Source organism: Phascolarctos cinereus, unplaced genomic scaffold, assembly GCF_003287225.1.
Source record: "Phascolarctos cinereus isolate Bilbo 61053 unplaced genomic scaffold, phaCin_HiC Scaffold_3;HRSCAF=262, whole genome shotgun sequence".
NCBI lineage: Eukaryota > Metazoa > Chordata > Mammalia > Diprotodontia > Phascolarctidae > Phascolarctos > Phascolarctos cinereus.
The window spans coordinates 68967086-68994964 of NW_027555736.1; the positions used below are offsets into that span (position 1 = coordinate 68967086).

At 41.2% G+C, this 27879-nt stretch overlaps 1 protein-coding gene across 6 annotated transcripts in view; it reads right to left on the reverse strand.

Annotated features, from left to right (window-relative positions):
- The window catches only part of ARHGAP22 (Rho GTPase activating protein 22), a 353201-nt gene that overhangs the window by 18931 nt on the left and 306391 nt on the right, over nt 1-27879 (reverse strand). For all 6 annotated transcript variants that reach the window (XM_078150900.1, XM_020997089.2, XM_020997096.2 and 3 more), the window contains 4 exons: nt 17467-17674; nt 8043-8175; nt 4150-4223; nt 3301-3422 (listed from right to left, as the gene is read on the reverse strand). In XM_078150900.1, coding sequence (XP_078007026.1) covers nt 3301-3422; nt 4150-4223; nt 8043-8175; nt 17467-17674 — 537 coding nt within the window. The remainder of the gene's footprint in view (nt 1-3300; nt 3423-4149; nt 4224-8042; nt 8176-17466; nt 17675-27879) is intronic.

Genomic DNA, 27879 nt, shown 5'->3' on the forward strand with positions numbered 1-27879 from the left:
GTCTCTACCTAGCTGCCTCCAGGACAATAGAGAAGGGGTGATGTGATGGACTAAGTTAGTCCCATCTGTCTGTAGTCAATGATCAAACTTCACTATCACTGTATCACCATCATGATAAAATAGTACTAAGTGGCTACATGCTTTGGCTCCAACCTAGATGATGCACAAAATAAGCTCATCAGGTACAACATTTGCCCTCAGGAAACTTACAATTTAGAATTAAACTGGGGCTTCATCATCAAATATTTACTGAGCAACTATTATGTACAACATGTACTATGCTAGGTTCTGGATGATTGGGAAATACAGCTAACAACAATAACAATAACTAACACATATAGCACTTTAAAATTTGCAAAGTGCATACATATAAAAACTTTATATATATATGTATATAAAGATGTATATAAATGTGTGTGTATATATGCATACATAAATTTATATACACATACAGATACACATATATGTGTATCTATAGATGTGCATAAATGTGTGTATATATACATACATAGATTTATATACATATAGTTATATACACATACAGATACATATATGTGTATCTATAGATGTACATAAATGTGTGTATATATACATACATAGATTTTATACACATACAGATACACATACATGCGTATCTATCTATACATACGTACATATTTATCTATCTACACACATATAATTTACACATATGTGATCCCTACAGCAACTCCAGGAGGCTAAATGACATTATTATAGAAGTTAAATGACTTGCCCAGGGTCATGTTGCTCGTGTCTGAAGCAGTATTCGATCTTCCTGGACCCAAGTCAACTCAGAAGCATTTGTTAACCACTAGGTACCAAGCACTGTGCTAAATAAATAAAAATGCAAACAGAAAGGCAGTCTCTGCCCTCGGGGAGCTTATAATCTAATGGGGTAAGGCAACACAGAAGAGTCAGGGAGATGGGGCAAGGGAAGGCTCCAGGTCCAGATAGCTATCCATTATGACGCCTAGCTGTCTCATTATTATCACACATAGATGACATGCCTCTCAACAACCTGTCCTGACAAATTATCCAAAATACAATCACGTTCAGCCTAGTCTTACCACGAGAACTTGAGAGTTCTGGTCTTGGCATAGCCTTGGACATTCTGGGGAGACCAGACGCACTGTACAGTTGGAAATCCTGGGGAAAGGGCTCAGAGAAATGTGGCGGTTAGACTTCAGTTTTGTGGCTGCTACAATGCAGAACCAAAGCTGACTGTAAATGTTCAAATATCTAGAGAAGTGTGAGCAACACTGATTTATGACAAAGAACAATCCTGAAGAGAGGCGCCACAGCAGAGCAGATCAAGAGCTGACCGTGGTGCCAGGAAGACTTGGTTTCAGGTCTCTCCTTGGACACACTTTGCAACTCTTGTGTGAATCACTCAACCTCAGTATTTTAGGCAAGTCTCTTACCATGAGTTACAGAGAAGGTGCTACCTTACATTAGTAGGGGAGTTTCTTCCTCCAGGAGTTCTTTATATGAATAAAATCATATGTCCCATATCTATCCCCTAACAATCCCGAAGCCATTTCAAAAAAGCTCTTCTTTGGTATTAAAGGGTCCATCTATTTCATACAGTGCATAGTGGATATATGCTGGCAGAAAGCTTCCACCAATGATACCATGTGTAAGAAATAACATACAAGGAAATGTCGTAGTAGAAATGGAGGCTGAGTCAGAGAATGGCAGGTGGCAGCCCCTGTTCTTCCACTCCAAGCTCCAATGGGAAAGTGTCCAAGCGAGCTGCTGATTCATAAAAAAGTGGGTGTTCTAAAAGCTTGTGAGGCCTCTGCCTGCTGCAGAAGAAAGGGGCTTTATGTGTGTGGTAGAAGAGGTGGTAGTTGAGGTTGGCTGTTCCTACAGCTATTGATTAAGGAACAATGACCACATTTCCTTAGGGTACTCTGTAGCTCTTTTAGCAACCCCAAGTGTTACATTGATATGCACAAAATTTTGAAAGACCTAGAAGTTCTCCAACAAATTAAGTGGATCCTTCATGGAGAACCTTCTAGAAGGATATGGACTAGTCACTTGGGATGAGAAATCTTGCATCAGTAAATACAAAGCCCCCAGTGATCCACTGAAGTTTCAGACTAAGTAGGTCCATTCATATTATTCTTGATATTCTGGGGCATTCTGGCCAGATTTTATTAGCCTAAGGCATGTGGTCATGAAATCCGGATTAATGATACTCAATTCAGTATCTAAGTTATTGCTGACCTCAGTAAAGTTTCAAGGTGAGCTCGTTACTGTTCCATTGCTCGTCAATTCATTAAAAGCTAGACTGTTTCCAAAGGTATTAATTCACTTAGCTTCAGCAACTATCTATCTACCTATCTAGCTATCCATCTATATCTCTATACACATGTATGTATATACACATACATGTGTGTATACATGCATACATGTATGTATATGTATGTATGTATACACACATATAAAATTTAAGGTTTTCAAGCATTTTACATCCATTACCTCATTTGATCCTTACTATAATCATGTGATATAGGCACACAGGGATCATCCTTATTTTACAGATTAAGAAAGCGGCTCTCATGAAACAAAGGCAAATCAAGGAGGGTAATACACTGAAAAGAGCTATTTTTTGGAGGCAAAGAAACTCAATTTGAATTCTAACCATGCCACATGCTACGTGTATGACCTTGAGCAAGTCCTTTCCTCTTTCTGGGCCTCAGTTGCTCCATCTGTAAAAATGAGGGATCCAGACTAGATGATTTCTAATCTAAGGTCCCTTCCACTCTTAATCCACAATCCTATAAAATCTCTGGTTCCCAAAAGTCAACAAATGCATCAGGACGTACCTGTGATGAGTCCAGTCCACTGAGGCCCAGAAATGATATGTGCCTTACTAGATTCAGAAAAGTTCCACTACACAGGAGATGCAAGAGGCTGAAGACCACATTTTTTAAAAAATAGAGTTGAGTCTTTCATTATAATTACTGTTCCTTAATCATGGTTTCATGAATTACTGGCCATTTACTACATAATTACTGATTGCTAACGTATGAGAAAATTATTATTTTTATAACTATCTTCAATCCCAGCCACCATAATATTTATATCAACAAACCCTGAAGACATCCATTTAAAGGCTAAAAAGAGACAGGGAGAGGGAACTAACTTTGTCAAAACCTAACTTCTGTGGTGGTTTTATCAAGTGGGCTTCTGTCCAGATATTTTGACTTGCCTTCCAGAGCATGACCCATGTCAACTTGCTTTCAGTTTCTACTGCCCAACAAAACCCTCTGGTACCTTCCATGATTGTCACTGGATCTTCTTTTTTGGGACGTAAGATATTTGGCCCAAACACGGTAGCAAGGTTCTGGACACTCATCTTGTTTATATTCGAGTGAGCCTGAACTTCATCCAAAAACCTTAAAAAGTCCAAGAAACAAAGGAAGAGAATATTGGTTCCAGATTTACTAGGTTACTTCCCTTTCCCCTTGCCCCTCATCCAATAATTATCTATCTCCCTACCCCCATTCCCACACCTATAGCCATTACTGCTGGAGGGGAAAACCCACAACTGGCCAATTAACTTGTCTCATGCAAAAAAAAAAAAGTAAATTTACATATTGATCTATTGGCCAACATGAAATTATTAATCACAGGGGCTTATCATTGGTAATACCACCTTTCATATTCCCCAATGGCAGGACTAGGAAAGGGCAGTCTGGGGTAGGTGCAAACCAGAATAGAATGAAAAGGGACTTGCAAAGGCCTGCCTCCCTGTCCTAGTTATGACTCTAAAAGTTTCACATTCAAGACAGAGGTGATTTTCCAAGCTCTTCACCTACTCTCCATGTCCTCCAAGCTTTAATCAAATAGCCCTGCCCTGCTTAGAGAAGATAGTTACGTCCTGCATGAAGTCTAGGACAGAACCCAAGAGTCTAAAGGTGGAAAGAGAGGCTGGATGACAGGAACAAAAACTGCTACAGCTCAGTAAGATGGCTTCATGGGGCACTGGGATGAGAGAGAAATGTCAAGTCTATTGTTTGGGTCCACTGGCTTTCTGCTTCAGCACAGGAGAATCAACCTCTCAGTACAACTAACCAAAGCAATGTACTACCCTCTCACCAACCCACGCCCAATGCTACTTACTTGCATATGTACTTGAGAAGGTTATAATTTGCCTGAGGAAGATTTTTCACCTGCTTAGCCAACTCCAGAGTGCCCTTAGAATCCAAATAAGGAAGAAACAAAAAAACACCACACGTTATTTAAAGAAAATAATGATTTCACTTTGAATGTATGCTATACCTTTCTCAGGCTGAGATGAAACCAACACAGTATCTCTTAGAAGGTTGAAAGTTTCAATTCTTTTCCCCCATCAGAAGTGGGGAAACTGAGGCTCCAAGCACTGAGAAAGGAGATTTTTTTTTGTCAGAACTCTGGATAATAAATTTGTTTTTCTCTCCAGTTCTTGCCTAGGGAAAGTCTGGGTCTTCATGGAATCAGCAGCTCTGAAGAGAAGCTTGGGAGTAGGGAGCTACACTGAGCTTTCCCCAGGAGTGAAGGAGATAGGCATGCTTTGAACTGGGCTCCTACTCCAATGAACTGATGCAGAATGCAGGAAGCAAAGCCAGAAGAACCGCAAAGATGATGGTCCCAATAGTTGTAAATGAAAACACCACTCTGGACTCAGAATTGTTCAGTCATTTTCATTTGTGTCCAACTCTTCATGACCCCATTTGGGGGTCAGAAGAAAGCCCACCAATCGTGACCCTGGAGAACACATGATGGAACACATTTCTCTCCTCTGCGTGGAGATGGGGGACCACAGGTAGTGAACTGTTCATATATTCTGCTAGATTCAGTGGATTTTGCTTAACTGCATTCTTTGCTAAAAGGGAGGATTCTGGGTATATATGTGTACGGGAGAGGTTAGGGTATATATAGAAATGACTGTAGTGTGAAAAAGGAGGAATCCATTAAACTTTAAAAGAATCACAGAAGCCCAACAGCAATGACTCTTAAAAAAAAGAAGACTGCATTTCTAGGAAGCTTGCAAAGTAGAGGGAAGAATGTTATGGAAGAACCCCAGTGCTACTCGAAGAATATTTTTATCAGAGTGCAATTATTTGACAAATATGAATTTCTTCTGCCTCCCTTTCAACTTCCCCACCCCAACTCCAGTTGAAGGACACTTTTAATCCAGCCAGGTGCACAATGCTCCTAAGACATTCATCTTTCTGAAGAAAATAGTAAGACTTTGTCCCTGAAAATCAGGAGGTAATCATGTTTGTTGTCTGAATGTATTGGGGCTGAAAGGACCCCTGTACTCTTTCAAAAAACAAAAGTCAGATGCAAGGCTGAGGACTTATTTGTACATTTGAATTTTGAAAACTTAGATGTCTCCTGCTTCCTTCCACATCTCCAAATAGCCTAGGGTCACTGATCTTGGCAACAAAGGGAAAAAATAGAAAACAAAGAACCATTGTCTCACATTCAGTAAACAGTAAGGGCTTGCTAAATGTCTGTAGTTGTACTGGGCCCGAGAAACACCCCTGCTGGACTCATTCCTTTCTGTTATGAAGCATGGAGTAACCTTTATTTGGGTAGGTTTGAAAGGAAGGAAGTCACAAAACTAATGGGGCTGAGTGGTCGATTAATTCATCCTGTCTTCAGGAGAGATGGTCTCTCTTCTTGTTGGTCTGCTTTCTTCATTTGTTGTCAGTTTACAGACTGGGAGCCCAACCTGGAGCTTCCTGTCTTCCTCATTTCTAAGGAAAGCTTATAGTAGCTTCCCATCTTGGGCTCTCTCTTCAGAGTCCTGACTTCTCAAGGACCCACCATTTTCCCTAGCTGCCAGAAAACCAACTTAGAAAAACCAACTTGTTATCCACAGCCCTGTCACAAAGCCCCTCAGGAAAAAGCTCTCCATCCCTGCTGCCTCCACTTCTCTCCCCTCACCTACTTCTCTATCTTTTGCGAATCTGTCCCTCCACCTTAGATGAAACTGCCATCTTTAAAGTTACTAAGGATTTCTTAATTGCCATAGCTGATGGCCTTCTCTTAATCCCCATTCTTCCCAACCTATCTGTTGCATTTGTCATGATTAGTCATCTTTTCTCTCCTGGATACTTTCTCCTCTGGGTTTTGTGGCAATGTTCTCTCTTGGTTTTTCTCCTACTTGTAAGACCACTCCTTCTCAGTCTCCTCTGCTGGTTCATCAAGGCTAACCTGGGTACTACTTTATTCTTTCTCTACAATCTCTCACTTAGTCATTTACTTCATCCCTTTCCATGGGTTTAATTATTATCCTTATGTAGATGACTTTCAAATCTATGTCTTCTAATCCTGCAATGTAAGAGTTGGAAAGGGACCATGAAGTCCTACCCATACACAAAATGAATCCTTATTATAGCATACCCCAGCTAGTGATCATCCAGTCTCTAAGGAAGACAAATCCACTATTTCTTGTGGTACCCTATTCAATTTTTGGACAGTTCTTATGGTCAGGAAGTTCTGCCTTCTATCTAGCTTAAATCCACCTCTCTGAAAGTCCTGGCTCTGCCCTCTGGAGCCACATAAAACAAGTATATTCCCTCCCTCCATACACTAGCCCCTTTAAGTATTTAAATTAGCAATCATATCTTCCCCCTCCCCAACTGTGCACCATGAGTCTTCTCTTCTTCGGGATAAACATGCCCAATTCCTTTGACTAATCCAGCCCTAGCCTCTCTCTTAAGCTCTAGCTGTGCAACTCCACCTGCTTTTTGATTATTTTATTTACTTATTTTTGTTATTTTAAATAGCATGACCCATGGGCATTTCAAGCTCTTCATGTTCAAAACTCATGAACTCTCTCCAAATCCACCTCACTTCTGAACTTACTTTTATTTGTCCAGGGAACCACCTGACAGTTGCTATCATTCACAACCTTGGATATACCCTTGATGGTTCCCTCTCCTTCACCCACCTATCCAATCAATTTCTAAATCTTACCTTTTCTATTTCCACAAGCTTTCTTGCAACCATTATTCCCTCTAATCACACGGCCAGTACCCTATTTCAAGCCCTCATCACCTCTTGCCTGGTTTACTGCAATAACCCAATTAGTCGCCATGCTTCACATTTCCCCCCTCTCCAATCTGCTTTCCACACAGCTAGAAATGTAATTTTCCTAAAGTATAACACCACTTCCCTACTCCATAAGCTCCAATGGCTTCCTGTGGCCTCTAGGATCTTATAAGGTTCTCTAATTAACTATTAAAACCCTTTGCAACCTAGCCCCAAACTACCTTCCCGATCTCATTATGAAACACTCTTTCTACATTCTCTAGTCCAGTCAAACTGACCTTACTGGTCCTTGTACATGATGTTCCATCATCTCTCACCTCTGAACCTTTGTACTGTCTGTCCCCCAAGCCTGAAGTGCCTTCACTTTTACCACTTAGGAGCTTTTGTTTCCTTCAAAACTCCAATTATGATACTGCATGAAACCTTCCCTGGACAATGACACATGCGTAGAGCTGCCACCACCATGACAACAAAGCAAAACCAAAAACCAATCCTTGTCTTTATACTTTGAATAGACTTATTTATATAAATGTTGTCTTGTCTAACAAACTCTAAGATCCCTGAGGACAGACACCATCTCATTTTTATCTCTGTATCCACAGCACCTAGCACGATACCTAGGCACACAGTAGGTACTTAATGAATGCTGGCTGACTCTCTGAAATAGGACCAGACTGCTAGGTAACTAGCCTTTTCTTCAAGTATCTCCAAGAGTTAGAGATGCTTAAACTAAGACCATTTCCAAAGCCTAGCTCTTTAAGCTGTTCCCCCCCCCCCCCCAGTTCTTTAATCCTGGGCTTATGTTACTGGTCTTACACTGGTCTGATGATCCTATGTTCCTATAAATATCTAACCTAAGTCCTTCCCCAATTACTGCTTCTCATGTTGACTTTGGCAATTGCTCCTTACCTTAGCAAGGCTGTTGGCCAGGAAGGACTTCCAACAAGATATCAAGAAAAAGGCCCACTGACCTCACTCTCATCCTTGGAGAGCAGCTGAGCACAGGAGAGGAAATCTTCATATTTGGCAAAGGGGATGACAGGCTCAGGCAGCTCCCGCAGATACAATTTCAATAGGGAAGCGACCGTATGGACATCAGTTGTGCTGTGAGGAGAGCAGAAGAGAAAGCATCTAAGGCCATTTTAATTCTGCCGCTGCTCAAGGAGAGAGATGGGAACACTAGCAGCCATGGCAAGGAAAACCTCCCACCCTAGGAAAGGGAAAATCCTAGAGGTGGACCACGGGCTAAGTGGACGTGCATTTGCCAAAACCACAAGTGACCTTTTTGCTGGCACATCATGTGGACTGATGATGTATGTAGTCACTTTCTCTGCAGCCTAAATCTCTCTTTCTCACACCTTTGTCTATTAGGTTCTACACACCTATAGTACATGGAATGTACTGCACTTAACCATCATGATGCCCAGACAGAATATATGGAATATGTTTCCGTTGGTGGAAGCAATCACAGTGGAGGAATCAGTGGAGAGGGAAAGGTGGAAACTATAATTTCTCATCAGTCACGGTCAATTCCTTTTTTCTCTTTTCAATCAACATGAGGAAGATATCGATATGAGGAAGCTTACAGAGCTCTCTTCTGGGAACTTGGAAAACAAGTGTCTTCCACCTACAGGAGCTTGTGGAAGGGAGGGAGGGAGAAGAGAAAAGGGAGGTGCTTCGTGTACCACCTGGTGCTCTAGGCATGTGGAAATCACAGCAAGATGATAATTAGCAGCTGCTGCCAGGAGCTTAAGGCCCAGTGCTTCCTGTGCCTGAGCCCTTGGCCTTGAGTCATCAGCACTTCGTGCTCCACAGCACATCCTCTAGCCAGGCCTTAAAGGCACCACTCTTTCATGTGGAGCTGGCCACACAGGCTGATAATGGGCTCCCTGGTAGGCCCACTCACTCTGGTCCTTGACAGGACCCAAGCTCCTGGATCAAATAGGCTTTCTCCTCCAGAGGGTTGTACAGGGTTGTTCCTCTTAAGTAACCCAGGGAAGGAAAACTCAACAGTCTTTATACAAAGTTGGGCATGTGGGAGGAACTGGGCTCCAACTACAGGGATCAGTGCCGTGGTTCTCTCTTCATGTCAGCATCAGGTTGATGCTGGTTGAGAAGCTTTGGGCAGAATGGTTCCACTGATTGCCACCCCCCGAGCTCCTTTGTCCCTGATGGCCAACCCCACCCTTCAAAGGCCACTGAAAATAGAGTCAAGCAGAGAGATCATGATCAAAAACCTGCCATTGCTATTCCAAGGCTCTTAAAGGCTGGAGAATTCACTGACCCCCTTAATCTGAGGGTCTCAAAACATGTTTCTAGCATCACTACTCTACATTGGCTCCTGAGTATGTTTAGTTCCTAACCCACTACAGAATCCAGTTTCTCAGTAATTCAATCTAATGGATCTCAGTGGCCATGGGCAAAAAAAGCTGACTCTATATCCAGCAGCTTCCTGAGGCTACAAGATTCTTCAATACATCTCCTGCCTCTAGACCTTAAACAGACGGATTAAATGTCAAAGACCTGGGTGTGAATCTGGTGGCAGCTAGACATGGGTGGGTGCAAGGGAGTATCAAGATGCTTAGGTACTCTAGTTCTGTGAACTAGCTCTTCTGGATCATTTCTAACCCTCCATTAAAAGCAATGACATGGGGCAGCTGGGTGGTGCAGTGGATAGAGCACCGGCCCTGAATTCAAATCCGGCCTCAGATCAAACACTTGGCACTTAATAGCTGTGTGACCCTGGGCAAGTCAGTTAACCCCAACTGCCTTAAAGGAAAAAAAAATACAATGACATTACCTTTCCAGGCAATGGGTGAATACCAGGAAGGCAAAGAAACAATGTCACAGAGACCTGATCCTCGTATGGTGATCTAAGCTTCGTCCCCTTATCTTCTATTCTCTCTAGGTAACTGTTCTCTAAATAACTGAGGGAGAGCAGATATGGATTCCAGGGAAATCAGAAATGAACACTGAGACTAGTTCTTTCACTTCCTGAACCTAGAAATAGTCACATAGAAAGGGCAGCAGAACTACATCTATGGCTGCCCAGTGGTGGACCAGGGGGCCTGCCTTCCATCTCTGATTCCCTCATTAGAATGTAACCTCCTCCCGAGAAGGGACTGTTTCACCCTGTATCTGTATATCCCCAGCCCTGGTAGCACAGTGCCTGGAAGAAAGCAGGTGCTTCACTAAAAAGTCGATTGATTCCTGGCTAACTCGGTCCATTCTGCCTCAGGGAGAAAGCATCACTAAGCCAGAGTGAGGGCTAGTCCCCTGGCTCTGCGTAAGCTGGACCCAGATCCAACCACTTTGGGAGACCTCAGCCTCTTGCCCATACAAAGTGACTAAAGTTGCTTCTCCCCTAGGGATGGTTGAAGGACAGCTTCCTGGCCCACTGGGAAGGCAAATTCCACCCCCTCCCCAACTTCCTATTCTTTCAGGTCCTTTGATATGCCTCCAAATAGCCTCTCATTCCCTGGTATCCATGAACCACTCTCCTTCCAAAGGCCCTGCCTGGTCTGCTTGTAAAAACATCGTGACCATTTGATAAGCCAGCTGGTGACCTCCCCATTTGTTCACGTCTCCCCAGGCTGACTCACTGTTCTTGGCCAAGCTCATTTAATAACCATATATCGCATGACCAGTGGAACCATTCTGCCCAAAGCTTCTCAAAGCTCTGAACACTCAAAGGACAAAGGTCCCAATGTGGAGTCCCCTTTGTTCATTCTGGTTTGGCACCTACCACATTATTGGTACATAAGCCATGCTCTTCTTTCTATTGACCCTTGTTTTCTGCTTTAGTCTCAGTGTCTAGGTGATGCTGCTGACGTCACAGCAGGAACACGGTGACATCAGCAGCTGTTTGCCAATATGGAGGAGGAGCCAGTAAATGGCTAGGCCAGGCAAGCATTTCATGGGAATAAACCTTTCTTATTCCAGGGCTTCATGATTCTGTCAGGATAGGGGCTCCCCCTACTGATACAGACCACATGTCCACTCCATGCTTTAGCAGGAAGGCTGCCCGAATTGCTGTAGGGGGAAAAATCCAACATTCTGCAACCACCCTGGCAGCAAGCTGCTTCAAACTTAACAAGACTGGTCCTTGGACAACAGATGTATAGTCTGTTGCCAGGCCTGCACTCGAAAATTTCCCAGCTCAGCAAGACCTGTTGAAACTTGTGCTCCACAGGCAAAGCCTTTGATACAAAAATTTATTTTTATTGGTCAGACCTGTGATTTCATCAGCCAATAGAATTCCTAGTGCTCAAATTCCCTCTACCAACACAATGGCAACTTACCTGAAATATACAATCTCTGAAAGACCCTTTGAGATAGTGGGAATTAAAGGTGAGTAAAACTCCACGTGTATGCACTTCCAGTGACCTTGAAGCAGCAGGAAAGAAAACAGAGACGCCCCATCTAGACAAGGCATAATTCTCCAGAGAAAAAGTACTGGAGAAAATGGCAAATGACCAGTGAATTGATCAATCCCCCTTTGTTATCACCATTTTAGAGAACCATCAATCAATCAATAAGCATGTATTAAGCGCTATCCTAAGTGCTTTGGATAAAAAGAAGCAAAAGACAATTCCTGTCCTCAAGGAGCTTACAACTGAATGAGAGAGACAATATACAAACAAATATATACAAAGCTATACACAGGATAAATAGGAAATAATTAAAAGAGGAAAAGCACTGGAATTGAGTGGGGTTAGAGAAAGCTTCCAGTAGAAGGCAGGATTTTACTAGGGACTTAAAGGAAAAGCTCAATGAGATGAAGGAGTTTGCCCAAGGGTAAAAACAGGTAGAAGGTGACACAGGTAGGACCCAGACAAGACCTAAGTCTTTGGACTCCAAAGTGGACCAGAGCCAATGGCCATTACTCATTCATTTATTCATGCAACAATCCAGTACTGTGCTAGGTGCTAGGGATAAAAAAGGGAAAACAAAAATAGTTCTACCCTCAAAGAACCTGTGCACTTCTGGAGGAGATAACAAATGCACACATGAGTAAATACTAAATATATGCCAAGTAAAAGGAGGTAGCCATAGTACAGAGCACGGATTATGGAACCAGAGGACCTAGGTTCAAATCCTGATTTTGTTTGACTTTGGTAGAATCACTTGATCCCCCTATACAAGTAGGCACATAATAAGCATTTATTAAGCACTTATTATGTACCAGGCATTAAGCCAAGCACTGGGGATACAAATATGAGCAAAAGCTTATAGTCTAATAGAGAAGAAAACTCACAAAAAGAAAGGAAAAGAAAATCATTGTGGATGGGGGAGGACATAGGTAATGGTGTAGATGTCCAGAGAGTCCAAAGCACAACCAGAAGGGGAATAATGGTTGGCCAGGCTGGGCCCTTCTCCAGAATGGCAGAATTCACCGATGGGAGAAGGGGAGTGGTATGCAAGATGGATGTTCCAGGGTAAGGAACCTTTTGCTTCCCCATTTTTAAGATATTAATGTTGAACCAGATGGCCTCTGAGGCCCCTTCCAACTTTATACTGATGATCTTAAACACAAAGAAACCAGAATAGGAAAGACCCTAGCAGTTTGGGAGTGGGGTGGGGGTAAAAAAGGGAGCATCAGCCTCTTGGATAGGATAGGACAGGCTAGGATAGGCCTCTTTTAAAAGGCAGTACATGAGCTGAGCCTTTCCAACACCAGGAGCAGGCGAAATAAGTTTCTTTTCCAATCTAGCTACTTGCAGAGTGACTGACCTTACAGAAGAGCTGAGGTCATTAAAACGCTTTATTGTTGTTGGTGGTGTTCAGCTGTGTCTGACTCTTTGCCACCCTGTAAACCACAGCACACCAATAAAGTCCACGGGGTTTTCTTGGCAAAGGTACTGGAGTGATTTGCCATCTCCTTTTCCAATGGATTAAGGCAAATGGAAGTTAAGTGATTTGCCCAGGGTCACACAACTAGTAAGTGTCTGAGGTCACATTTGAACTCAGGTCTTCCTGACTCCAGGTCCAGCACTCAATCCATGAAGCCATCTAGCTACTAAAACACCTACTGGCATTCAAAATAAAGATCTATCCAAAACTAATACAGTAGTACCAGGCAGGGACAGGCTGAGTAAAGAAAAATTCATTTAGTCAGACAGGAATCCAGATAAATCTAGGATACATTGTGGGGGAGGGAGGGAGGGTGGGAGAGAGGGTGACTTCACAGATAAACTGGATGTTCAGATAAGGGAGGCTTGGAAAAAATCAGGTTCTTCCAACTCCAGCGGTGAACTCTAAGGAAAGCAAAAGATTATCAACCCCCACGTCTGAACTCCTCCCTTAGTAAAAGTAGCAAAGTCTCCCCTGAGATGACCAGATTATAAAGTCAAAAGTCATGGGTCAGGGAAGAGCTCTGAAACCTACGAAACTAAGTATCCTCCTATAAGGAATCTTGCCCAACAGCAGGCTTGAGGTTTTCTGGGCTCTCCCTGATCTCTCCTCCTATAACTAAGAGCATGACTGTTAGTCACTCTTTGCTGTCCTGCCATGGCAGGGATGAAGCCTAGCATGGCAGAAGGCAGTAGGAGGCGGAGAATCCAGGATGGGCTGAAAAGAGATATAGCAGGAAACCCCAGATCTCAAATGGTGAAAGTTCCCTTTGCTTTTTCTCTCATCTCCCACCCAGGGCAATAAGCACAAAGCTGAGCAAACAACAGGCACTTAATAAATACATGCCGACTGCTTCACAATGGATGAAATCCTAGACTACACCTTGCCATTTCCAGCCCTAGCAATTAGGAAGTGCATAATCATGTCTTGCCCAAGCACAACAAAACAGGTTTCCTGGTCTTCTACCTCCAGCTCCATCAAAGCATCACATGGGCCGGGATCAGTGACCTCACCCTCGTCAGTCCACAGCCAATTATCCCTCTCAGCAGCAAGGGAATGTGCCCTTTCTCAAGGCAGCTCCACTTCTGATTCAAGAGCGGAGCAAATATTGGCAGTTGTGGAGAATCAAAGAGAGAAGGTCGGGGGTGGGTGGGAATGAAGAGAATGTCTTCAAGTCTTAAAAGCCGTGCGGGCATTTGTTTCCTTGTGTAGTCAGTACTTGGCCAGTACAAGGAATGATTAACTACGAGCCATGGGTAAAGGGAGTGAAGGGGGTCTCGAGGAGATGCTGTTGTGGAATTGGTAAGTTGTTCCTTTCTCTGACAATTCCCTACAGTTAAGTCAGTGGCAAAAAAATGAAATGACCCAGTTTCATTCCAAGCCAGTGAACAGATAATGAGTCCAACATGGAGACCCCTGTTAACTTACAACTAGGAGCTGAGGAGCCCCATCAAAGCATTTAAGGACTCTTGAGGGCAGAAGGATAGATAGCCTGGAAACAGTGAATCTTGGCAAATGACATTTGCTTTTAGTAACCACAAAGGCATCTTTTTTTGAAGAGCTGAAAGAACCTGGATGTGGTTCAACCATTGGCCCCTCAGCATGGGAGGGGTCCCCAAACTCCATGCAAAGTCACTATCACAACAGTGTCCTAGGGGTCACCAGGAAGACTTAGTAAGGACACACACTGGCAGCTACTAGTAACAAGATATAGGTATCATGGAAAGGGACAGACATTATCTATTGTTTCTGGATGAGATTCCTGAGTTGCTGATCAGTTAATGTACGGAGAAAAAATCATTTTCCCTTCAAATACCTTCTAAGGCTTTGGGAAGATTCACAGCAAGACAGAACTCCTTTAGACTGCTCAGTGGCGAAAGCCACAGCAGAGTACTTCCATTATATCACGCAATCAAGATGTCATGTGAAGGTGGGGAAAGTGTAGCCATATTCCTTTTCTCCACTTGTGCCTCAGGGACTATGAGCATTTTTGAGCCCAATGACTCACAGTATCATAGAATTATAGATCCAGAGCTTGAAGGGCCCTCAGAGGTTCAACCTTTTCATTTTATAAATAAGGAAACAGGCTAAGTGAGGTCTGTCTAGTGACTTTCTCCTGGTCACACAGATAAGTAGTATCAGAGGCAAGATTTGGGTCCAGGTCCTTTTGACCTCAAAGCCAATGCTCTTTTCAGCATATGATGTTTTAGAGTTGAAAGTGATCTCAGATTCCCTTAACTGAACAAGGCTCCCTTCTCTAATATAAAGAAAGTCCTTAGTGATTACTCTTTCAGTCTCTGACTGAAGACCTCCAGTGAAGAGTACCCAATACAACAGAAAGCAGCCCATTTCCCTTTTGGAGAGCTCTGCATGTCGGGATAAAGAAGTATTTCCTTATTCCAAGTCTAAAGCTGCTTCTCTGTGCTCTGGGATTGAGAACAGGCCTAATTCCTCCTTCATATGGTGGTACTTCAGACAGCTGAAGATAGCTGAAGATAGCTATCATTATACTCTACCTTCAGCCTGGTCTAAATCATACATTCTGAACAGCCAGCAAGACTCTCCAGCCGGAATCTCTCAGACATGACTGAAGATGCCCAGGGCTGGGAAAGAATCAAGTGATACGATGAATGAGGTGCCCAGCAATCCTTATGCAGAAGTTATAACTAGGAAGTTGTTTTATAGCCTCAACTGTTTATATATGCCACAAGATATAAGTAATAACCAAAGTGAATGACATTTTAGCGTAAGAAGGACGATCTCATTTGGTGTCCAAAAGCCTCACCTAGCTCTGAATACTCTTTCTCCCCTTTGACCAAGAAGTATCTGCCTGGAGGACCCCTTTGCCTTTGCATCTGCTCTATTCATCAGCGTGTCCTTTGTGCTCTCTCTGCTGGGTATGTGACTTTTGACAAGTCCCCCTTCTTTTCTAAGCTTCAGCTTTATGCTTTGAAAGGAGGAGTTGTATTAAATGATCACAAAGACCCCTTCTGGCTAAGATATTTAGTCCATGATTCTCTAGCTCTGTGGTCTCCCTTTCTTCTGTAAGCCATGTGCTGCTTTCCTGTTACATGACACAATCTCTGGTTTTCTTACCTAAGCCAGAGACTGAGATCCTTTACAAGTCATCACATGTCTAAACTAAGCTCGAAAACAAAATTGCGTCTGAACTTTTTCCCAACTTCACACAAACCTCAAAACTGAACTTGGTGCTTAGCACTTAAAGACTTTCATTTCATTTCCAATTTCAGAAGCAAATGGCTGACTCATGGTTTCAAGCTCAAGTACTGTATCAACAATCATTCAAAGGACAACAAGATGGTGGTCGGATTCTGGGAAAGAGTGCAAAGAGCTGGGTTCTAACTCTGGCTCTGTGACTTCCTAGCTATGTCCCCATTGGTAGCATGTTTGTTAAATTTGGAAATGACAAAGCTGAGTGATAGCTCATACAATAGATAAATGAAGCCACGTCCAAAAAGACCTTGATGGGCTAGAATGATGGGAACATACTAAGATGAAAAATCATCCAATTACTTTCCTCAAGGAAGTTGGTCTAATGGGCATGGGAGATATGACATGTCCAATAATATATATGATACAGGGAATACATAAAAAAGATAATATGTGATACAAAAAAGGGATAGACAGAGTGCTCTAGAAACACTTGAGGAAGAAGAAATCTCTTTCAATAGGAGTAGGAAAACCAACAATTCAATACCGGTTATTGTTGTTCAGTAGTCTTAGATAATCTCAAAAGTTGTTATGTCTGGGCAGCAGCTAGGTGGTGCAGTAGACTGAGTACCAGCCCTGGAGTCACAAGGACCTGAATTCAAATCTGCCCTCAGACACCAACTAGCTATGTGACCCTAGGTAAGTCACTTAACCCCCAACTCCCCCCAAAACAAAAAAGTTATTATGTCTGGAAAAAAAATCACTTGGTATGGCTAACCTGGTGGTGATAAGAGTCTCCAAATTTATCTAGGCTGGTTCTAAGAGTTTTCAGAGCCAGAGCCAGTCAGTCTCTAGAAGGTCTTACCAAGCTGAAATTAGATTTTTGGTATAGAACCAGTAATGCTCCCCAACATAAACTTTCAAGAACTCAGGGTAACCATCACATCAGCTGAAAGGGAAGATTTTATATAAAAAATATACCTGTGGATGTCTATATGTTGAGGACCTAGAATCTTTGCTGCTGTGGGAATTCCTTCCACTGAGTCTGGAACTCATCAGTCAGTTAAGAGAATTGCCAAAGGCTCAAAGTGTACAAGTGACTTGCCCACATTCACAGTGAGGTAGAACCTGAACGCAGGGCTGCCTGCCTCAAGTCTAGCACCATAGACAACAACGTCCTTCATACTCATGTAAGGTATTACTGTTATTTTCACACTCATCTGCAGCTGTTTTATCTTCTGGCTGCCATCTTCCTCACTGGCCTAATGCACCATCAGAAGTCCTTCATCAGAGATTTAAGGAACACATTGAATATTCTTCGAAAATCTTATATTGTGGCTCCTGCCAGCTGCTTTAACAACTCAGACTCACCTGTCAAATAGTGGTTTCTCTCCACAATCAAATGAATCCTGTAAATCCTTGACTAAGTTGGCCTGACCAGGCATTCGGAAGAGTCCTTCCTCCGTGAGTCCTCGCTCCCGGATGAAATCCACACACTGTTCCACCAGCAGCGGGGCCAGGCGATGGCCGTACTTCCGCTCATATTGCACAGTATCTTCCAAACGCTGCCCAAAGATCCCTGGAGCAGGGAGAGAACAATCCCCAGCCCTGGAATTAATTCTTTTTTCTTTCTTTTTTTAAAGTAGAAAGAACAATGGACTTGGACTCAAAAAACCTGGAATCCAATCTGGGCTTTGTCTCTACTAGCCACGCGACCTTAAACAAGTTGCTTTGCTGACCTAAGCCTCAGTTTCTTCATCTGTAAAAATGGGGATAATGAATACCTGAAGTACTTGCCTCATAAAGCTGTTGTGAGGCTCAAATGGGATAAAATGTGTAAAGTGAATTTTAAATTTAAAGTACCATTTTAAGTAATTTTTCCCCTTTCTCCCACCTAATGATGGAAGGTGATGGAGAAAGGGAAAAAACCACAACAATGAAACAAGATCTGGTTAAGGGTTAACAGAGGAAATAAATGAGGAAATACCGTAGCAGGGAACAGTGAACTACAGCAGCCCATCAGGTCCTTAGTACAGTGGCAGGTGCGGTAACTTGCACTTCATGTTATGTGCTTGAAGCCTTCTCTGATTTCCAGGATTACTGACTTTGGAGTTAAAGGGACCTCAACGGCCATCTAGTCCAACCCACTGGACCTCAACGGAGTCCTCACTACAATATACTTGACCCGTGATTATCCACCCTCTCCTTGAAGACTTCCAAGTGGGTGGGTCAGGAGGAACCCATCCCTTTTTGACAGCTTTACTTGGTAAAAGATTTTTCCTGCAATCAAGTCCCAATTTGCCTACTTGCTACTTCCACTGAGATGAATGAAAAACCCAAGAGACATAGTTTTCTGGATAATTAGTAATCAATTTATTAATTAGGCTAGCTGATAATAAATTGATAGTCAGTGGTTTCTCTAGATAATCAAAGATACTCAATGGAGATCCTGAATGCCTTAATATACTTTTAGAAAACGGGGTGCCCTTGACAGGTGAAAATCAACCCTGATGGGTGAACAATGAATGAGGGTGTAGACTTTCAAATGAGGAGGTGGGCTGAAAGCCTTCAGCTCCTCCTCCTAAGAATGTGGCTTGATCAAGAGACTCAGCTGCCTCCGGCAATCTGGACAAAAGAATCCATCTCTACCCAGACCATTCTGGTTAGTTTTCTCCTTCATAAACTGGGTTACCCTAGACTCCAATGGAAGGGTGCAAGGACACAGGCTTAATGATTTAGGGCTGGAATTCACCTAGATTAGATTCTGTTTACACTATAAATAAAAGTAAGGTCTGCTAGTTGGGTGGGGTTCCGTCTACTATCATTGGAGCATGTACCCCAAGGATTAGGCCAATCTCATCTGTCAGCCTTGTCCTTCCTTTGGAGACTCTCTGAATGACCTACAGAGGCTGGTCCCTGAATGAGGAAATAGAAAGAAGAAAACCTAATTTAACAACTGGTTATTAATATAATATAAAAATAATCATTTCTCTCACATCTATTACTCCTGGTTCTGCCTTCTGGGAGCAAACAGAACAAACCTAATCCTTCTTCCACTTGAGGACAGTCCTTCAAATGTTGGAAGGAAGCTATCTGAGTCTTTTCTTTTCCAGGATAAACCTCCTCAGTTCCTTTGAACATTGCTCCCATGGCTTGGACTTCAAGGCCTTCTCATCTTCATTGTCCAGCACCAGATGCTCTCCAGCTTGTCAAAAACATCTTTAAACTGTAGCACCCAGACCTGAACACAAGACTCCAGGAGGTGATCTCACTAAGGCACTGTACACAGAGACTACCACTGCCTGCTCATTCCAGAAAATGATGACTCTTAATGTTGCCCAAGGCCTTACTGGACGCCACTTTGCTCTACTGACTTCCACTGAACTTCCAGCCCATTAAAACTCTCAGACCTTTTTCTAAATGAACCACTGTCTGGCCATGAGTTCCCCAGCATATACTAGTGAATTTGATTATTTTGAAAGTGAGTGTGAGGCTTTACACTTATCCTTACTGAATTTTACCTTATTAGATTCAGCCCAGTATCTAGTCCAAAGGTGGCCCACGGACAACACTTCTGAGTGTGGTCTGAACCAGATCAAGATGTAATTCCGAAATATTTAACAAAATTTTAAAAATACAATAAAACAATACATTTAAAAACTAAGCCAACATATGGCCTTCAGGGATCTTCACGTACCTATTAGTGGCTCCCGTTTCCAGGTGGATTTAATACCACTGCTCCAGCCTACCAGGATTTTTTAAAACTCTGATACAATCATCTAGTGTGTTAGCTGCCCTTCCCAGATTTATGTCATCTGAAAAAGTGATGAGCATGCCAGCTACACCTTTATCTAAGTCAGTGATGTAAATGTTAAATTTTATGCAGAACCCCGGGGCACTCACCCTACTGGAGGCTTCCTGACAAGGTGACATGGAACCCATTAATTCTTTGACCCCTGCAATTCAACTTGTTATGAATGCATCTAATTGTATTATCATCCCATGTACATCTCTCCATCTTTTCACAAGAATACTATGAGATGCTTATCAACTACTTGCTAAAATCTAGGTAAGCTACATTTAAGTAAAGCCTTGCTGTAAGGGAAATGATGCTAGTTGGGCATGACTTGACATGCTCTGGATAAAGCCATGTGGGCTCTTTGTGATCACCACTTTTCTAGCAGCTCACCCACCATGTCTTTAATGTTCCATTTTAGAATTTTCCCAGGCATCAAAACTAAGCTCACTGGCCTATAGCTTGCCATTTCTGTTCTCTTTGTTTTGAAAATTAAGACATATATCTATTGTCAACCCTACATCTTCCATTTTCCATGGACATTCAAATATTAGTGACAGTGTCACAGGAATCACATCTGCTAAGTCTTTCACTTCCCAAAGATGAAGTTCATCTGGGCCAGGTGACCTATATCCATCAAAGGCAACGAAGTGTTCTCTTATCATGTCCTTATTTGTCCTGAGTATCAACTCCCTACTGGTCATTTTTGTTCATCATTTCTAGTGCAAAGATCATTCTCCTTAGTAAAAAAGAATAAAAATAAGTACGAAACAGCTCTTCCTTCTCTTTACTGTAGGTTATTGTTGTCTCTTCCAAGGCAGTTGTCCTAAAATTTCTTTGATCTTCCTCTTTTCCCCAATAGCTAAACAACAACAACCCTTTTTGCTGTCCTTAGCTTCCCTCACTAGCTTCAGCTCATTTTGACCCATGAGTATTCCTGACACTAATTTTCCAGGATTATAACATGTATGATATTTAGCCTATTATATGCTCTTTCTTCTATCTTCTATACATCTCTTTTAAAAACGTGAGTTTGATTTGTTCTGTATACCCTTCTAAGAGTCCCTTTTTTATCCCATCCCCTCCCCTCCTATTTCTGTGTAAGTTAAGAAGACTTTTGTACCCTTCTAGATATACATGTTATTCCCTCTTTTATCCAGGTCTGATGAGAATAAGGTTTTAGCACTCCATCCCCCCAACCCATCCTCCACTCTAACAATTCTTCCATTCACATCCTATTTGTATAAGATAATTGCTCCATTTTACCTCTCCCTACCCAATTTCATTTTTTAGAATCACCCCACTGCACTCAACTCAACACCAAGCCTTCAATCTATGTATGCTCTTTCAAACTACCCAAATAATGATAACATTCTTATTACGTGTTCCATATAACATTTTCTCACATAAGAAGTAAACAGTCTGACCTTATTAAATCTCTTATAATTGATCTTTAATGTTTACCCTCTTATGTTTCTCCTGAATCTTATAGGTCAAATTTTCTATTCAGTTCTGGTCTCTTTGTCACAAATATTTCAAAGTCCTCTAATTCATTAAATATCCATTTTTCTCCCATTGACAATTATACCCAACTTTGCTGGGTAAGTTATTCTGGTTTGCAAACCCAGCTCCTTTGCTCTTTGGAATATGATTTTCCATGCCCTTTGGCCTTTTAATGTAGACACTGTTTATCCTGACTGTAGCACCACAGTATTTATTTTCCTACTTGCTTGTAATATTTTCTCCTTGACCTGGGGAGCTTTGAAACTAGGCTATAATGTTCCTGTGAGTTTTAATTTTGGGATCTCTTTCAGGCAGTGATTGGATTTCTTCAATTTCCATTTTATCTTCTTATTCTAAAACTTTAGGGCATTTTTCCTTAATAATTTCTTTAAGTATTGTGTCTATAGACTCTTTTTTTAATCATAATTTTCAGGTAGTCCAACAATTCTCATATGGTCTCTCCTTGATCTGTTGTTTTTCTAATGAGATGTTTCACATTCTCTTCTATTTTTTTTCATTATTTTGTTTTATTATTTCTTGGTGTCTTATATGTTACACATTATTAGTGTCTTACATATTATACATTGGCTTCTCCTTGCCCAATTTTAATATTTAGTTGAGTCTTTTTTCTTCTTTTTTTTAGCTAGGCAATGGAGTTAGGTGACTTGGCTAGGATCACACAACTTGTGTCAAGTGTCTGAGGCCAGATTTGAACTCAGGTCCTTCTGACTCCAGGGTCGTTGCTTTATCCACTGTGCCATTTAGCTGCTCCAATAATTATGGTACAATGGAGCAGACTGTACAATTACATATTTTTTTCATTTCCTTTTTTTTTTGGAGGCAATTAGGATTAAGTGACTTGCCCAGGGTCACTTAAGTGTCTGAGGCCAGATTTGAACTCAGGTCTGCCTGACTCCAGGGCCAGCGTTCTATGTACTGCACCACTTAGCTGCTCCTCCTCTTAATTTTTCTTTTTTTTTTTAACTTTTTTTTCCATATGCTTTTGAGTTGAAAATTTTTTCTCCCTTTTTCTCCACCCCCCACCACCCTCCCCCAAGACGGCACACAATCTGACATAGGCTTTACATTTACGTGCCCATTAAACATATTTTCACATTAGTGAAGCTGTAAGTAAAAATTAAAACCAATAGGAGGAACCATCAGAAAGATGAAACAAAATGCAACTGAAGGTAAAAATAAGTGAGAGCGATTCGACTTCCATAGTTCTTTCTTTGGATGTGGACAGCATTTTCCATCCCGAGGCCTCTGGAGATGTTTTAGATCCTCATAATGCTGAGAAGGGTTCAGTTTAACATTCTTAGTCATTGCATAACGTGGCTGCTATTGTATACAAAGTCCTCTTGGTTCTGCTCACTTCACTCAGCATCAGACCATATAAGTCTTCCCAGGTTTTTCTGAAGTCAGCCTGTTCATCATTTCTTATAGAAAATAGTATTCCATTACATTCATATACCACAACTTGCTCAGCCATTCCCCAATTGATGGGCATCCTCTCAATTTCCAATTCTTTGCCACCACAAAAAGAGCTGCTATGAATATTTTTGTACATGTGGGTCCTTTTCCCTCCTCTTAATTTTTAAGGAGTTACTTTCTTCCTTAAGTTTTTGGATCTCTTTTGCCAACTGGTTGACTTTCTTTTCATATTTTTCTTTATTTTCTTGCATTACTTGTTTTCCCCCTAATTTTTCCTCAACCTCTCTCATTTGATTTTTTAATCCTAAAACTCTTTTTTAGGCTTGTGACCATTTAACATTTTTCTTTGAAGCTGAAGTAGCTGTTTTAAACTTCACTATCTTCTTCTGAGTATGAACCCAGATCTCTATCACCATAGTAGCTATCTATGGTCAAGTTCTTTCTCTTTTGCTTACTCACTTTTAAGTGGCTTATTTCTTGGCTGTTAACTTTGTGTTATGGTTGGACTCTAGTCCCAAGGTGTGGGGAATAATATCTCAGGTTTCAGGTCTTTTGTACTGTTGTTTTCTGACCTCTATCTGGATACCCAATTTCAGGAACTCCTGAACTCCTCTCTGCCACTGAGCCACGGCCAGGGTCTCCAGCAAAGCTGTCGCAGCAAACGTTCTTACTCTCTGTGGTCCCTCCCATGGCTGTAAGCTTCAGCTTATTCCTCTGCCCTGGAACCAAAACCAGGGACTCCACTCTCCTGCAAATGCCCATGGCTAGCAGGGTCCCCACCCCTCTGCTATAGCACTCACTGCAGGGTGTTCCCTCCTCCTAGCCAGGGGCCACTTCTGCTTAGTACACTTGGGCTTGAGTCTAGCACCTATATCTTCCTCTGATCAGCTGTCTGACCCCCACACTGTCCACGGAGCAAAAGCTCCCAAAGCTGAGGCTGCTGCCCCCGCCACATACACACACACCCACACACACACACAACCACCCTTAGGGCTTGTTGTTTGTTGATTCGGTGGTATGTGCACAGAGGTATATGTACTTCAATCAGATCAATTCCCACCTGGGAAGTCAGGTCTTTCCTAAGGTCCTCCCTGAGTTGTCTTAGGTGGACAACTGCTTTATCTGGACTTTTAATTATTCCTGCTGCTCAAAGTTCACTTTGAAGGATTATTTTATATGTTATAATAATTTGAGAGAGCCAGATAATTTCCTGTCTTATTTTGCCATCTTCCCAGAATCCTTTCCCCAACCTAAGTTGATTTGTGAGTTCACTGTGTATTCCACATCAGTCTCTTCAGACAATTCATGTTTGTTTCCCTTGGTGGGGGGGGAGAGGAGGAGGGAAACACACTGGAATGGTTTTCTTTTTTGTCTTCATTCTTAAGGGTTTCCTACCCTTTCTGGACTGACTTCTCCTATAGATTTTTAATCCATGGAAGTTTCCTTATTCTTTGTCTGAACCCCATCTGAAATATACTTACCTGAAATTTAAGGTGCATGTCAGACTATGCCTGGTGTTTCCTCTACTCAATCACAAACTGTAGGAGGAAAAGGCCATCACAATATTCCCATTACTTCCAACCCAAAAATCAATCCAGTCCTGATACTGAAAATCAGATCTAATACAGAATTTTCCTTAACAAGGCAAGGAAAAATGAGTCTTCCACCTTTAAGGAATGAAGTTATTATTAAGTTATCAGCCACTCTATTTTTGGTAGACAAAGAGACATCAAGTAGATGTCAAGGTCATGGAAGTCTCTTATCACTACTATATCCCTCTATGTCAGGCTTGTGATCTGTTTTCCTAAAGCATCACTTATTTCCTCTTTCTGTCTAGGTGGTCTATAGCGCACTACAAGGGACAAAATCAATTCTGTTTCTCCATCAATCTTCACCCAATGGTATTCCTCCATGTTTCCTCCCTCAGATTCCTGGATTTCCTCACAACATTGTATATTTATAAAACAAAACAAGTTGTACATGAAAGATCTGCAGATTCACATCCGACTCACTTTTTTTTTCTGTGATGTGTGTATATGTATTATATACATATATATACACACACACATTTTAATTAGTATTAATTAAAATAAATTATTTATATAAATGGCACACACGCCGTGCGCACACACACACACAATAACCTCAAAGTCTTACTTTAGCCTTAACACTTTTAGCACTCCCTGCATTATGACCTAAACATGGACCTAGAATTAAGGGTAGGCAACGTAGATAGCTATGCACAGTACAACAGTCAGCCGTGTTAAAGGATGTGTTTTAATATTCTCATAAATACCATTATGGGCATGGATCTGGAATTAAAGGTAGGCAAGGTAGATAGCTACCAATGGGGTAACATGCAGGGAGGTAAAAGCTGTGTTATAAGATACGTCTTAATATTCTCATAAATACCCATATTTTAATTCCATAAAACCCTGCTTTCTACAACATATAAATATGTTTTGCGACAAATCAGGCGACAGGTATTACATGCAATGAAGAATGAAAGACTATAGTGGATAGTAGCACAACCTCACAGGCTCAAAACAATGAAGGAAAATGGGTTTTTATCATGAATTCTCCTTGTGTCACTCAGTACAACTGCTTCTGGCAATCATACTTTGTTCTACTGACTTGGGGTATGCAGCACAGCGCACTGGAAAGGGGGCTGCTCTCAGAGCCACAGGAACTGAGTGCAAATGCAAGCTCTGCTACTCACTGTGTAATTTTGGGAAAGTCCCTTAACCTCACTGGGTCTTAGTATTCTCATCCAAAAAAATTACATTTTTAGATTAGATAGCCCCTAAGGTCCCTAGGATCCAAGGTGTACACAGGAAGAAAAAAAATAACCATATACTCAATGGAGTCTAGCGATACTGCGTTAACATATCCAGCATTAAATATGGTGCCTTGCCTTTCATTAAAGAAGCAAGTTATTTATAATGTAGTTTTCCACTCTTTTTCTGGACCTCTAAGCATTGACTATTGAGGGGGGTCAAATGCTTAGGAAGTTAATCATGGACCATTATAAACATTTAGCCAACTGGCTATTTACTGTTCCGAATAATCTAAAATGGGAATGGCTATAAATGAAATTACTTATTTTAGGCTATCAAATGATAAATAACAATTATGTCCACAAACTTCTATGGGAACTGACAGGAAAAAGGGCCAAAATGGAGTGGTCTGTATGCATGACAGTGAAAAGAAGCAGGTAAAAAGAGGAAAAATTACTTGTGCCTTTTCTCTCTGGGTACCAGATATTTGTGCTTTCTGGGCCATACCAATTACATAAAAAGAAGCTATAAGAGGAAAAGTCATTCAGGTTATCATAACAGACATAGAAAAGGTTAACTAGTGATAAAGAAACTGTCCCTGAGAAAACCAAGCACAAAAACTAATAAATAATGAGAAAGTAAACCCCTAATAGCTACAGCTCTGAAATCTAAAATACTTCCTCTAAATAACTGGTAATCAAAGATGATGACAACTAATGGCCACCCAAATCCTAAGGGCGTAGCTGGAAGGGGCTTCAGAAGTCATCAAATCCAACTCCTTCATTTTACACTTTGAGAAACCGAGGCCCGGAAACCTTAAATGTCTTGTCCAAGAACATGAAGATTGTGAAAGTCAGAAGTGGGACTTGAACTCATAAACTGAAGGTAGAAATGTATTAAATGACCCGAAACCAGGAGCCAGTGCAGTATGGCTGAAAGAACACTGACCCCAGATTTGACCTTGCAAGGATGATTAATCTGCAAAGCCTGCAGATTAAGAAAGAGAAGCTTTGCAAACTGAGGTCAAACTAAAAGGTTCACAACAAAACAGTTGGAAGAAGCATTTCATCATTTAAATGAATTTTTTTCTTGTATTGAAGAGATGGATCAAATACTTTGAGATTTTTAAAAGTTCAAAGACTAATTGAGTATAATATTGCTTGATATAGTCAGATATAGGAGGAAAAAAAGAACAATGGTCCAAATATCTCTCAATAACTTTATAAAAAATTACACAGACAACCACCAGTGATAAAGGCTAGATGCAGTGAGTGGGGAAGGGACAACATATTGCATACCTATGTTGACTTTACTGTACAGTATTGTGCACATTTTATTGTTAACTTTACCTTTTTTATTCCATAATTCTGTTTATTATCATTATCTAAGATGTCTACATTTTAGTACATTTTATGACTTGCATAAAGATATTGCTTTGTGCATGCCTTTATTATATAGGCTAGTGAAGTGGGTAGGCAGGGATAAACTCATGTTATAAAAAAAATCCTTTTTAGGTATAGGTCTCAAGAATGGTAATTCAAGTACTGTGTAGTAGGAACTTAATTAGTACCAGCTGACTGACTGGACTTTGAGGTATTTTGCAAAAATTTACCTAAGTTTAATTCTATTGTATCCCTTAAATTTCAATTTAATAAGTAATTATTACATCAGATCCCTGTGGCATATAGAATTAAAAACATCAACAATAACAGAAAGAATGCCAGGGCTCAAGAAAACTTCATAGAAAATGAAGTGTTAATTAGCCTCACTTGCAGAACTCCATGAAAGAAATGAATTTATTAAAATTACCCAATTGGCAATGGGCTAAAAAAGTCTCTAGTATTCAATTCAATTATTTTAGTATAATTATAATAGGAATTATTATTATTTTTCATATCTATCCAATACTCATGGAACTGCTTTCAGGATAAGCTTCTTCCTAAAATTAAAAAAAAAAAACTAAGGCTTTGTGATGGGAGTTGTTAAAGTGGTTCAGCCATTCTGAAAAGCAATTTGAAATTTTGCCCCCCCCCCAAGTAACTCAGCTATGCATATCTGTTGACTTAGTGATTCCCCAAAGAGATAAAAGAAAGAGGCAAAGGACCCATAGGTACAAAAAATATTTAAAGCAGCTCTGTTAGCAGTGGCAAATAACTGCAAATTGAGTGAATTCCCTCAATTAGGAAATGTCTGAACACATTACAGTACATCAATGAAATGGAGCAACTATCATGCCATAAGAAATGGTGAATAGTTACTGTTTCAGAGAAATCT